Source organism: Oreochromis niloticus, linkage group LG3 (assembly GCF_001858045.2).
Source record: "Oreochromis niloticus isolate F11D_XX linkage group LG3, O_niloticus_UMD_NMBU, whole genome shotgun sequence".
Classification (NCBI taxonomy): Eukaryota; Metazoa; Chordata; class Actinopteri; order Cichliformes; family Cichlidae; genus Oreochromis; species Oreochromis niloticus.
Window position 1 is genome coordinate 6,338,797 of NC_031967.2, and position 13,709 is coordinate 6,352,505.

At 40.0% G+C, this 13,709-nt stretch overlaps 1 protein-coding gene across 1 annotated transcript; it reads right to left on the minus strand.

The window, feature by feature from the left end:
• Positions 1-750: 750 nt before the first annotated feature.
• On the minus strand, positions 751-13,088 carry LOC100703548 (NXPE family member 3-like). Its single transcript, XM_025906033.1, has 6 exons — positions 12,997-13,088; positions 4,172-4,618; positions 3,649-3,941; positions 2,990-3,060; positions 1,735-1,941; positions 751-1,657 (listed from the first exon to the last, which is right to left on the minus strand). The coding sequence occupies exons 1-6, from the start codon at positions 13,021-13,023 to the stop codon at positions 1,101-1,103; spliced, it is 1,602 nt and encodes a 533-aa protein (XP_025761818.1). The 5' UTR covers positions 13,024-13,088; the 3' UTR covers positions 751-1,100.
• Positions 13,089-13,709: the final 621 nt, after the last annotated feature.

Sequence of the window (13,709 nt, forward strand, 5' to 3'; positions counted from 1 at the left end):
GGGCCGTAAAGTGAGCTCTCAGGGTGGCGTCGAGGTGGCTAAGGAGACAGGTGTGCTGAAACGAATGACTCTCTCGTCTCTATAAATATAGTAACGGCGGAGAGAGAGGAGTGTGAGTGGAGTAGCTGGAGAAGGAGCTGCTCCCAGAGTCACCTGCATGACAAATGTTAAAGATACTGTATTACTGTAGGTTCTACATTACAATATAAGGCACCCTGAGGCAGCTGTTGTCGTGATTTGGCGCTGTATAAATAAAATTGAATTGAAATTGAATCGAATTGAATCCAGAGCTTCAATCATTTCCATCATTTAGTTTCAGTAGATTTATATTGTTAAGAAATTCTACAATGTAAGCGTCAGAGTGATTAATCTGTCATGAGTATAAAGCTTCATAAAAGTCTTTGAAATTTTTCATTATTTGTTGTGGATCATGAGTAATGTCTTAGATATCAGTTTTGGCATATTAATAAACAGTATCTCGAAACTGGATAGTTCAAAGATGCAAAGGGATCCGAGAAAAGATCTATAGTGGATTAAATTTTGGAGGGTCCACCAATCTTGTCAGTTTACAAAGAAATCTCAAAAATACATCGTTTAAAGATCCGGAGCACATTCTACCAGATATTGTCCCTGTCTATGGTGAATACAAAGGTATCACTCCCTCAGTTAGTACTGAATTTTAAGTCTTATTCTAGTCAAAATAAATAGATACAAAAATGACATGAACAAGAGAAGCCTATTGAGAGTTTATTGAGCTTGTCTTAGAAAAGTGAATATGCTTGACACAACAGTGCTCTGAGATCATGATTCTGATTGCAAAAGCTGCTAGGCAGGACTGTAGGGGTTAAGAAACTAGGCAAGGACATTTATTATTCCATACTGATCAAGATGACCCTTCAGATGAGTTATTGGGAGCTCGTCTAAAACTTTTTTTAAAAAAACTACCTCGGTGAGGGCTAAAATTGGCCTTGAAAATTTCAGCTTGAAAAACACTAATATCATCATTGAGGCATAGACTGAAATGTATTTTTTGCAATTTTTTAAAAGTTACTTTTCGATTTTAGTTTAAAATTGTGCATGGACTGCCAAAATAAACACATCTATTGACCCTTTCGAGGACATATGTAGGACAAAAGAACATTAATCATGTTCTTGATAATTGGAGGTTGTGGGTGGAGCTGATGTGGCAGGTGGTGGGCCACGACCATCTCCCAGGCATCCACTAGATGGACATTCAGTTCTTTGAACATATCCCTGAGCACCTTGTCCTGCTGTAATGAGTACCAATCACTGTTAGTAGATGCATGAAGGAACGCCTTCAAACCTTTGGGGTTTCCGGTCCGAATGACAATCAGTGTGTCTGGAGCCCTGGACAGCAGCCGGACGATCGCTCTGCGGATGGTCTGCAGCCGGCGGATAAAGAACTCAATAGGGAAAGTGCCAAAGTGTGCCCAGATACCAAGTACTATGACCGTGTCCCTGCCTCCAGTCACCTCGTCGAGCTCATTGGCAATATAATGCAGCTCAATGGCTGGGACACTGACGGATCGTAGAGGAGGACCATGGGTGCGGTATGTCACCAAAATGTTGTTTTTGTAGTCCAGGGACATCAAAGGTCCAATTGTTTTCTGGCTATGCACGTTAAATGCCTTTAGATCTAAAAGGGATTACACAGGGAATAAGTTAAGCTGCAATAAATCAGTCTATGCCAGAAAGGTTTAGTAGATCTGCTACCTGGTATAGCTGCATCAAGGTACTCAAACCACTGCCTCATGGTGGAATCTCCATACATATGAACCATTTTTCCTTTTAGACACTGAGTGATGGCTGAGGAAGAGTTGAACTGATGAACTGGGGTCACACCTAGTCCTCTCCACACACCCTGAAAGTAATAGCCAGAGGGTCCAGACCCCACACTGCTGCTGGCCACCTCTGACTGACCTGAGAGGAGGTCAATAAAACAATCAAACAATTGTATATTTGTGTATTTATTATATACACATAGTAAACATCAGATGATGTATAAAATATAAAAACTGAAAGCAGCAATGATACAATCACTAAAGAGAGAACACATTTTTACTCTGCTAAAGTTAAAGATACTTCTGCATTCATTCAATTCAGATTTTATATCTGATGTGTGATTAAGACCTTATAGGGACCAGCCCACAGTGGTCCTAAACCTAACTAGATTTTAATGTGGTCCATCATCTGTTGAAGATTTTCTATGCACTTTTACCACTACTGCTGCTAAGTGTGGGTAACTTTCTGGAAGCTTTATCACTATGCTCTCTGCAATATTTTAATGTCCTGAATGTGCGCAGAGTGAAAAGAAGTGGTTGTGTTTTAGAATTATTTGAATTTTTATTTTTGAATTTTGTGTGGAGGACCGAAGCTAGTAATGAGAGCTAGGGTTCCAGCCACAACTCAGGAGATTAACCCTCTGGTTTTGTGCATAACCTCGTGAGACAACTGAGGGAGAATGTTCAGGGGACAACCAGAACTGTGGTGCCTACCACTGTGCCAACATGTGCTGGAACAGAGCACAATAAAAAAGTAGAAGATTTTTGCCCACAGAGACACAACTGTTAATCATCACAATCCCTATACTTGCCTAATTTTGACTTATGTCAAGTTATTTAAAACAAAACTAATTTTTACTGGCCAATTCCATATCTTGTATTCTCATAATAGACCTCCTTATTTTAGCAGACAATAGAATAGTAAAATGAATAATAAACTGCTTGTAATTAGTGCAACATCCATAATAGTGAATTACTGCAAGTATTCCACTTATTCTTAAACTCTTTTCTTAACAAGTCTTTTTAACAGGTTTCATCTGCATCATTCTCCGCTATCTAAAAGAAGGTACAAATGTTCTAGAATTTTTTTTATTTTTTTTTTTGCCTGTCAACAGGTCAAAATCTGCCCTCCTGTCAATGTTTTTTTTTTTAGTTAGAGACACTAATAGTAAAGAATCAGACTTTACCATCCTGTTTTGATAAAACGTTGACACTGTCAGCTCCTGAAGCAGGAATAGCGACTTTCAGATTGACACCCCTTAGGTAAAGAACACATAATAAAATATTTTAACAATAATGGGAGAGAAATGTAATGTTTTCTAAAGTAGAATTGTATTAAACATTAAACACAGCAGTCAGCAAAAACAGCTTGGGTTTGACACATCAGCTTTCTGATAAGCTGGTGAGTTTTTTTCCCCCCTTTCAGGCACATAAAACATAAAAAGAACATCACAATACAGTTTAAAAGTAAACTTCTTTCACTGTCACAACAAATCACGAGTTACTCATTCATGCTTTGCCCAACTCTGCTCACATCCTCTGGCTGTAGTTTGTTGCATTGCAAATGCATCTTGTCAACAGGGAAGTTGCAGAGTCCCTCTGGTACCACTAAACTAACTATCACCCATCTCTTCTTCACTTTTTAAAATTTCACCTATCAGCCATCAGAAATGCAAATACTGATGATAATATCAGATAGCTAAATACTTGTTAGCTGCCTGCTAATACATCAGTAGGGCTGTAATAAAATTCTTTTACTTTGATTCTAATTGATTCATTTTAGTTCTGGCAGTTTATACATAAAACTCCAGAGATTTATCACCTTTGGCATATAGGAAATGCTCACCTCTGAAAGAGCTTCTCCATGGAGCTAATTTTTTGCTTATATCCTCCGTTGAAGTTGCTGATCCTGGTATCACAGCTTAGATTTTTTGGCTTGTAGCAGAACCATGGCTCATTTGTACGGAGGTCAGTGTAGTTGCATACAGGCTGCTGGGTTGGACGTAGACATACATTACAAGTGGTAGTTTCAGTGACTGAGCCTAAGTGGAACTGGCTCTTGAAGAAAATCCTGTCAGGATGTTCTGTGTTCAGCCTTTGCAGCTCTGTGACTGCCTCACTGGGGTGAACCAGTATCACCTAGTAGGACAAATAATTTGAATTTTATAACCTGCTCTGTTTGTTTTATAGACTGCACTTGTCACTAACAGAACAATCAGTGAAATCAAGATTTATCATAGACTGGCAAGTGGTCTGGAGATGAAAAATGAAGCCAATGTGAAGAGCCACAAAGTGAATCTTGTGATGTGGCCACTTGACATTAGCTTCAAAAGCAAACAAGCAATAACATTTAACATATTAAGCATCACCTGAACCTGTGCACTTCCTTCCCAAAGTAAAGTGAATATAGCAGAGTAGGAGCCATTAAGATGATCTAACACTTGCCCTGCCACACCAGCACCAAGGGTTAGGTTATGCAGCCGGGCAAGTAAGACGTCGCCCCCAGACCTCTTCAAGTGTCCCTGGAAATCGTGCATTTGAATCATAACCTCAAGTTTGTCTCCTATGTGCCACTGTCCCCCTCCCCACCTTGGGAGAATGGTGAAGGCACTGTGGGCTGGGTGACTGGTACTGCTCAGGGAAAGAGGTGATTGTAAAGATGGAGTTTCAGGCCAAGCGATGGACTCTAATAGACGTTGTTCTTCAAGAGCTTCATTGGTGGACAGTGGTTTTAACTTGCAGAAGTCGTAATGCAAGTCAGCAGGTGGAGTGACAGTGGCTGGTCTTGGAATGATGAAGGTGGTGTTCACTTTAATCTGAAATTGGAAAAAGGAGAGAGTATGGCTTACTTGTATTGATGCAAAGGCATAATGTTGCCTGTCAGCTGGTAATTCAATAGAATAAATGTATCACTGAACATAAATAACTGATTGACTTGTATCTCCAGTACCATTCTTTTTTCTTTTCCATTAAAATAAAACAACAAGATCATGTTTGAATAGCTACTGGAATATGACTGTTTCCTTGCTAGCGCTTTTGCACAATCTGTTAATACAGGTACAATACCTGTAGTTCAAAGGTTACTAAATTAAACAAAACAAAACAGAATACAAAACGCTGTTTTCACTTTTAAAAGTGCTTTATCCTGTTTCACAGTAAGAACGAGAGACACTGATTCACGGGTCCACACCACAAGTATATACAGCAACGACATTGGAATGTTATTCAGACTGGAGAAGTGTAATTGGATGATAACAGTGGTGAGAACTTTCAAGGTAGACTCTACAATCATACAAACATTTAAAATAAGGTGGGGGGGTAGGGGGGTACATATTGGCTTTTCTAGCAGAGAGAAGAAGAGAGTGATGAGCCTTGGTAGGGTTATGTAAAGTCTGCATGGGTTGAGACTAAATTTAATCCAACTGTTCCAAATCTGTTAAAAGGCATCTTTCTGAATTCTAAAACTATGTGGCCGCTTTTCCATTTTAAATATTTACAATATTACATCATGCCAATTTTCTATTGTTGGTGGCCTGGGGCTTAGCCATTTTCTAGGAACAGTCTTTTTACTGCCCAACAATAGTCTAAAGCAGGGGTGTCCAACTCCAGGCCTCAAGGGTCGGCGTCTGCAGGTTTTAGATGTGTCCTTGATCCAACACAGCTGATTTAAATGGAGAAATTACCTCCTCAACATGTCTTGAAGTTCTCCAGAGGCCAGGTAATGAACCAATCATTTGATTCAGGTGTGTTGATCCAGGGTGATATCTAAAACCTGCAGGTTTCCCCGCCCTTGAGGCCTAGAGTTGGACAGCCCTGGTCTAGAGAATTAGACTAAAGGTAAATCTAAAGGAATTTGTTTTTGAATACAGTGAATGTATCCATTGAATGTCAGTATGACTTGAGTTTTGGGGAATCCCAGACTATGTGCCTCCACTGAATTGCACTGTCTCCAGCATAGAGCATTTGAGTTCTGTCACAGCTGTGGTGGCAGACGTGTAGAGCGTTGAGAGAAGGACCCAAGTGCAGGCACTGACTTTACTAGAAGTGATCTTTTTTTTTTTTTACAGTGGCCAAATGAAAAGCAAATGACAGCTGAGCATAGCAACGACTAAACTAACACAAAAACCTAAACTGGAAGCAGCATGAAACATAAAAACCTGAAACGGGGAAACACGAAACATGCAGACCAATGGCGAGAGACACAGGACTGGGAACATGGAGAACTCAGAGGGTGATATACTTGAGAAGTGCAAGAGAACAGGCAGAAGAACCAACAACAAACAGAAGAAGACACAGGGCTAAAATACACAGAGGGATGAAGAGGGAATGGGAAACAGGAGGGAGACACAGCTGGGACTAATCAGGCATCATGAGACAGGGAGAAGGCAAAACCGAATACACAGACATAAGACAAGGACTATCAAAGTATTATTTGTGAAGAGTACATCAGCTTACTAAAAACAAGCGGTAGCTAGCTTGTACTGTTGGGGCATAAAATTTTTATAAGCTAAGATGACTTTAAAAGAGCGGGGCTACATGTGGTGATGCTAGCTAGCGTTACAGATATGTTGATGACACCTGGATCAAAATCAAAACCAAGTGGATACCTGGAACACAGGTGTCACAGTAATCAGGACCCTACAACAGCATGTATCGGAAAAACTCAGGAGAATCTTCTCCAAGCACGGCATCCCAGTTTACTTCAGACAGAGCAACACACTCAGACAAAAACTGGTTCATCCCAAAGACAAAACTCCTAAACACAAACTTAATAATGTAGTGTATGCTGTACAGTGCAGCAAGGAATGCTCAGACCTTTACATTGGAGAGACCAAACAGCCACTTCATAAATGCATGGCACAACACAGAAGAGCCACCTCGACAGGACAAGACTCAGCGGTCCATCTGCATCTAAAGGACAAAGGTCACTCTTTCGAGGACGCCAATGTTCACATTTTTGACAGAGAATAGAGATGGTTTGAAAGAGGAGTGAAAGAAGCCATCTATGTCCACTGTGAACGACCCTCATTGAACAGAGGCGGTGGCTTACAACACCAACTGTCTGCCATCTATAATCCAGTTTTGAGATCGTTTCGCAGACGCCTTAACGTCCACTCACATCCTGGGCCATTTTACCTCAACATTTCACATGATAGTGTTGGGCTAGGTTTCACTATGGGTTCACCCAAAACCATGGCTGATTGTGACCCACACCCGCTTTCACACCTTGGCTTGTGTGATTAGATAGAGGATCAATAGGGGGTCCATGACCCACTCGTGTTAAAAATAGATATAGATATGACAACAATGGATTTACAATGTACGAGATCAAGTCCTTATGACACTACAGAAATTAAAGAGTAACCGTGTAATAGGTGACCTAAGGCGCCAGTTTCATATATGATAGAGCATGGCTAACAAGATCGTCTCACACTAGTTAAACAAACTGGAGGAAGGTTTTTTGACCATAAATTCCTTGACTGCCAAGAGACACTATTCAAGGAACTATGCCTGCAGCCTTCATCAAGAACTTTCTGAATACTACATGCATTGTAGACTGCAGTGAGATACTTTTACAGAAATCCAGAAATCTGGGCTCACAAGGGGAATCATACAGCCATTATTATTCACACAACACAGTCAAATATTTGGTACCTGTTGCACCATGTGGACTAGTCCATTGTGATAAATGTTGACATGCAGTGAGAAATTTATCACAATGGACTCTGGAATATTAAAGTACCTGAATCCTGGTGATGAAGTCATGGCAGATAGAGGTTTTACCAAAGAAAAAACACTTGCTCTTTGAGATAAAAGTTAGATTAGTACCTTTCACAAAAAACATGGCTAGCTAACTGAGAAATAGGTAACATACACATGTCAGACTTAAATGTAAAAATCCATGTTGAAAGACTAATCAGACCACAAAATACTATCACAAATTGATCCTAAAAGCAGTGCTTCTAAAATATAAAAGATTCTGAGGATATGTGCTGCTCTAGTTAACTTAAGAGAGGATCTCATCTGTAAATAATACAATACAGAATAATTGTGTATGCTATAAACAAGCGTGGACTCAGGGATGTCAATTTAACAGAAAAAAGAAAAAACCCACCGGTTAGTCAGTCCAAATCAAAAGTTCAAGAGAAATGCTAGATTCCGAAGAAGATGATCTTCTGTGTGAAGTTATACAGGGCAACAGAGAGTTCACCGAGTTCAAAAGATGTGGGGAACAAGTCCAGGAAGGAATTTAGGTCTGGCAGAGGTATGGTCATAAAAACAAAGTGCAGTCAAATGGGTTAAAGATTATGTTGAATCCCTGTTAATATGATTGAGAAAAGGGCCCCAGATTTTGACAAATTTAAAGTGAGTGTTAGCCAGATGACGAACCTCTTGATCTCACATAGCCAAACCCTAAACATGGGAGGAGATGGTGATTTCCAGGCTCTAAGAAGTCTTTTAGCTACAATCATGCCAAATTTTAAGGCTTTCTGAAGACGACATTGAGGTGCCAATGAGGCTAGGGTGCAGCCTAGCACTGCAAGTATACCATTTGGCTTTAATTTTAAGTCATAAATCTGGTTATATATATTAAATATCTCTTCCTAGAAACTCCTAAGTGTAGGGCAGAACCAGAACAGGTGGCCAAGGGTTCCTTCCATTGCTGTATTATGCTGATTTATCACACAATGACAAAATAGACAGAAAAATACTGCCTAGCTTTGTTTTAGAGAACTGCAAACAACGAACGACTTTGAACTGTTGAAAGTTGTAATCTGGCATTAACAGAGCATTCTTTAATCTTCTTCAACCCACTGGCCCATAAAGCGTCCGATATCTCTACTTCCATGTCCTTAACCCAAGCATCCCTGATGAGGTGCTGTAAGTGTAAAAAGTGTAGTAAACTGGCTGATGAGGTGTTTGGAAGTGGGATTTTTAATCAAATAATCATAGAAGTCACTTTGAGCAGGGGTTGATCCAGATGGCAGAAAGAGTGTTTAAAGAAATTCCTGATTTGTAAGTAGGGATGGGTATCGTTTAGGTTTTATCCGATACCGGTGCCAAACCGGTACTTTTGAAACGGTGCCGGTGCTTAAACGGTGCTCAAACCGGTGCTTAAAGAATGGAGAACACAAAATTGGTCCAAAAACCTCTCATGTTCAGCTGTTTCTTTTGTAAAAAGATAACAATGTTAGCCTTTTCTGCAGCTATAGGGCATATATGGTATCACTCTTAAGCAGTGCTTAAACAATGGAAAAAACACAAACTTTGTCCAAAAACCTCTCATGTTTAACTGTTTTCCACTTTTTCTTTGGTCATTTTAGCCTTTTTGGCCAGGGTGAAGGGAGTATCTGCCATCAAACAAGAAGACAGCCGCATGTAACTACGACGGTGTTTGCTAGTTCACCTTACATGCATTAATGTAATAATGTGGTTAGCATACTCAACGTTAATTACACACGAACAACATGAAGCTACTCACGCAGAGAAGAACGGCTGCTGCTGCCATTATCATCCGTCATCATTTCTGCTACACTGGCAGGGCTAGGGGCCAGGACTCTCCTCTTCGGGTTTTTGGGGGATGTTGCTAACTCCGGGTCTGATAACAGGCACCACACCCGCAGTAGATGTGCACGGTGTGAGGTCTCGCAGCAAGCTATCAAACACAGCGCATTTCTCGGCTTTAAAAAAACCTGCTATGCGTCGCCAGGTGTTTCATCAGATTTGAGGTGTTACCTCCTTTGACAGTATCACAGTATCAGCTTAAAGCACTTGTTGCAGGCTGCTGAGTTTGCATCTTTTGCTGTGAAGTACAGCCAGACTTTGACCGCTTCGCCTTGGGCATTTTTAATCTGTAGCTCTGCCCTAAATGAACGTACGTACCTGGCCCACCTACTATCCTCGGAAACGTAAAATGATTGGCTAGAATTGGCTCAGGAAAAAAAAAGCACCTAAATAAAGCACCAAAATGTGCGCTGCTTTTCGGTCTGGTTACTACCGTTTACCGGTACCCATCCCTGTTTGTAAGTATTGAAATAAATGAACAGAGGGAAGCATAAATTTTGATTGCAGCTGAGCAAATGAATCAAAACAGTTGATGATGTAGAGGGCCTTAATAGTGTGAAGACGTAATTCTGACCAATGCTTATACACAGGGTCCATCAAGCCAGGTAAAAATGAATGGTTTTGAGTTATGGGGGCAAAAATGGATAGGTCTGGAAGGCACAAATCACCACTAACTTGCTTTAAGATTCGAAGAGAATGACCTAGGACAAAATCTTTACTAAGAAATTTGGTAGATATGTTTGGCTTAGAAAACAAAATAACATCAAGCGATGTACCAAAAATGGATTTAGCGTTGTGCACCTCTATAAAAGGCCAGGAAGGACAGTATCCCAAAACCTACGTTCTGGTGTTGAAAGGCCAATAATAGTGTCCGAAAACTGGGAGGTCTAATCCGCCGTCGGAGGTAGGTTTCTGCAAGTGTGCCTTCACAATTCTTTGGGGTTTATTTGTCCAGATGAAAGGCATAATGATAGAGTCGATAGTTTTAAAAAATTATGACATGAGAAAAATGGTTATGTTTTGGAAGAGATGAATAATTTTAGGAAGTACCACTATTTTAATTATATTGACACGTCCAATTAAAGAAAGTGGGGCAAGTGTTCAATTTAAATAGTAGCTTAGGGTTTCTGGGAATATTAATACAGAGGTATTTGAAGTAACTGGTGGTGATTTTAAGAGGCAAGCCAGAGATAAAGCCGGAGTCAAGACCATCTGCCAGTGGCACCAGAGAGTTGCCTAAATTTGTTGATGAGGTGACGCAGGGGAGGCAAAGAGAGCCTGGCATCTGACAGTGTCATGGCCACATCATCTGCATATAAAGTTAGCATGGATTTGACAGGACCACTAGATATACCTACAATATCAGAGGTGTTCCTAAATGCAATGGCCAGAGACTCCATAGCCAAAGCAAAGAGCAGGGGGGATGCCTAATCTACGTCTAGCTAGGGCTCATCTAAGAGGGCGTGTTTTGACAGTTTTGTCGTTGCCACCAGCCACCTGGTCGGCACCTGAACTGCTGTTTTCGTCTCTGCGATCTCGTTGTGTTGGGGTTGTTTGGAGTGACCCAGGGTTTAGGTTTTGGACTGCTTTACATTTGGGTGAAATATTCCAAACAAGCTGCTACTTTAAGTTAATTCCTGGTCTTGGATTCCTGCGTTTGGGTCCTTCGCCTGCTGCACAGCTCACCTTAAGAAAATTGCCCCTCGGGGATAACAAGTGTATCTTTGTTTTGTTTTTTTAAACCTGGTTCACAGTTGTGAACCAGGTTGAAAAGTGGTATTCAGCAGGGAGGTGTCATGGTCCTGAGTCTACTGACTCAGTTTCTGTTTTTTGATTATTAATATTGGTTGTTGCTGTTAGTGTCTTGTTGTATTTTAGTGAATTTTGGATCTTGGATTTTGCTTCTTTGCCTCTCCTGTGTTACAAATTTCTTGTCTAGTCTCCCAGTCTCTATGTTCGTGCATCTCCTGTGTCTTCCTTGTCAGCTGTGCCTCCTGGTCAAGTCTGCGTCTCTGTGCCTATCTTGTGTTTCCTGTTTTACTTTGGTAGTCTCGTGTCCTGTGTTCAGTGTTTTGAGTTTCGCTTTCCCCCTGTCTCATTAGTCCCAGCTGTGTTTCCACCTGTTCCCCATCCTCTCGTTATCCTCCCTGTGTATTTTAGGCCTAGGTCTTCCCGTTTGTCTTCCACGTGCTGTGTGTTTCCTCTGTGTTTCCAAGTTACTTTGCTCCTAGTTGCCTAGTATTTCTGGTTTCCCTAGTGTTTAAGTTATTAGTTTCTAGTTTGGCTCATTCTTCATGAGTTTGCGTTTTGCGTATCAACAGCCCAATAAAGCTGCCTTTTTGAGTTGAGGGTCCTCATCCTGCCCACCACAGCACCCATCCGTGACAGAAGGAATGTACAGTAACAGTGTTTATTTTGTGATTCCACTTACTAGTCCACTAATTACAATGTATTTATGTCTGCACAGCACTGTATTTGTTTATAAGGTACTGACATCTGTGGCCACTATATGGAGCATATTACCACTCTAAATCATTCAACCATTAGTAAGAAGAGTTTAAATGGATTGTTGAAATTGTGAAGTGCAAAAATAATTATGTAATAGCATTATACACTGGCTAGGCTAACTAGCAAGTGTCTGTGCTTGTGACAGTGCATACTATTCTTTTGTAGTGCACTGTATTTGAGCCACCCCTAAAACCCCCCCCCCAAAAACCAACAACCTTCCTGACCATTACGTATTAGGTATTTATCCAGCAACACAATTTTCATATTAGTGTACTCGCATTTGGCAGTGTTAAACTATTACCAGATTATAAATGACAAGCCTCAATATCCTGTGTTTGAGCCACCCCTACTGAAACAAACAGGCTGACCATTTTGTTCTTGTACCAGACAATAAAAAAGCAGCACTAAAAGATCAACAAGTGGTTATTTATAGTTTACGACACTATGGCTTCTCTGTTTAGAATGCTGCTTCCTTAAACGGGACTTGTAGCAGAAAATGGATGAATTAAATGAAAGCTTTTCACTTTAATTAAAAAAAAAAACAAGTTTTTATTTACTGTAATTTTGTAACAGGATGACAGAAGGAGAGGAGCATGGAGAAGTAGAGAAACAGCTTGTGGTCCGAAGCATACCATTGTGGAGACGTTGCACAGAATATGGCTGTCACTAGGGTTCAGAGATGATCTGACGGCTGACAGAAGTAGCAGTCAACAGTAGCAAATTTAGCAAGTTTACAGTGGTATACTCTCAAAAACATACAGCTTAGTGCAACCCCTCCCCCAGAAAATCTCAAGGCAAAGAAATGGGATATTACACAATGGCCACGTCAGTTACCTTATCTCAACTTAACCGAATATGCTTTCCAGTTATTAAATACAAAACTAAAGGCAGAAAGGCCTACAAACAAGCAACAACGATCTATATATATGTGTGTGTGTGTATATATATATATATATATATATATATATATATATATATGTATATATATATATGTATATATATGTGTGTGTGTGTGTGTGTAATTTCTTGTCCCTGCTTTTCAAATACCATTTTGCAAACTGAATGGAACAATCCATATACGCAGTAATTAGTAATTAATGAATGAAGCAAAAGTCCTCACCTCCAGCATGTCCATGATGTATAGCATTAAGAAAAAGATAAACACAACCAAGAACAGGAAGATGTATCCAAGGCAAGTGCGAAGTTTCTGGTTACAAAGGTAAAACTTCATGATTGGTAAACACTCATCATCTCTGGGTTCAGTGTTGTACGATGACCAGTTCACCTGGTACTGGATTTGAGAATAAGAATATTAACTAATATATGCTCAAAAATAATACATAATATTAAAGAAAGGCAAGTACATTAACAATGCTAAATAAATGAAAATCTGACATTTGTTTTTCAAAATTCTTTCTTACCTCAGGGGAGGAAATTCTTTTAGACCCAGTGACGAAGGTTTTTGTGCTGCTTTACAGGTAATTATTGGTTCTCTTTCTTTTGACTTCTTGGCTTCCAGGTGGTTGTTGCAAAAGGGTGGTCACATGAGATAAAATACATATAATATTTAATCATTACACAACAACGTAACAGTTTACTTTTGTCCTTTTATTACCGATGTCATTCTGTGGGTGGAGTTAGAACAATTTCAACATGGAGAGGTTGAGAAAGATTCAAGCACCAGTCCAATTTATTTTTAGGTAAGGGTACAATCTGTTCAGACACTGACAATAAAAAGCAATTAATACATTCTAACATAAGTGCATAACAGATGTTTAATTATCAGTAGAACAACTTTAATCATTGCCTATATGTGATGCTGCTACTCAACAG

Bases quoted from the DNA above. Each gene is read 5' to 3' on its own strand.
- LOC100703548 (XM_025906033.1), bottom strand. From the start codon at position 13,023: ATGCTATACATCATGGACATGCTGGAG. The intron at 3,942-4,171 runs GTGATGCTTAAT...TTGTCCTACTAG, and splicing joins AAGGAAGTGCACAGGTTCAG to GTGATACTGGTTCACCCCAG. The intron at 1,942-2,989 runs GTAAAGTCTGAT...ACCTCCTCTCAG, and splicing joins CGTTTTATCAAAACAGGATG to GTCAGTCAGAGGTGGCCAGC.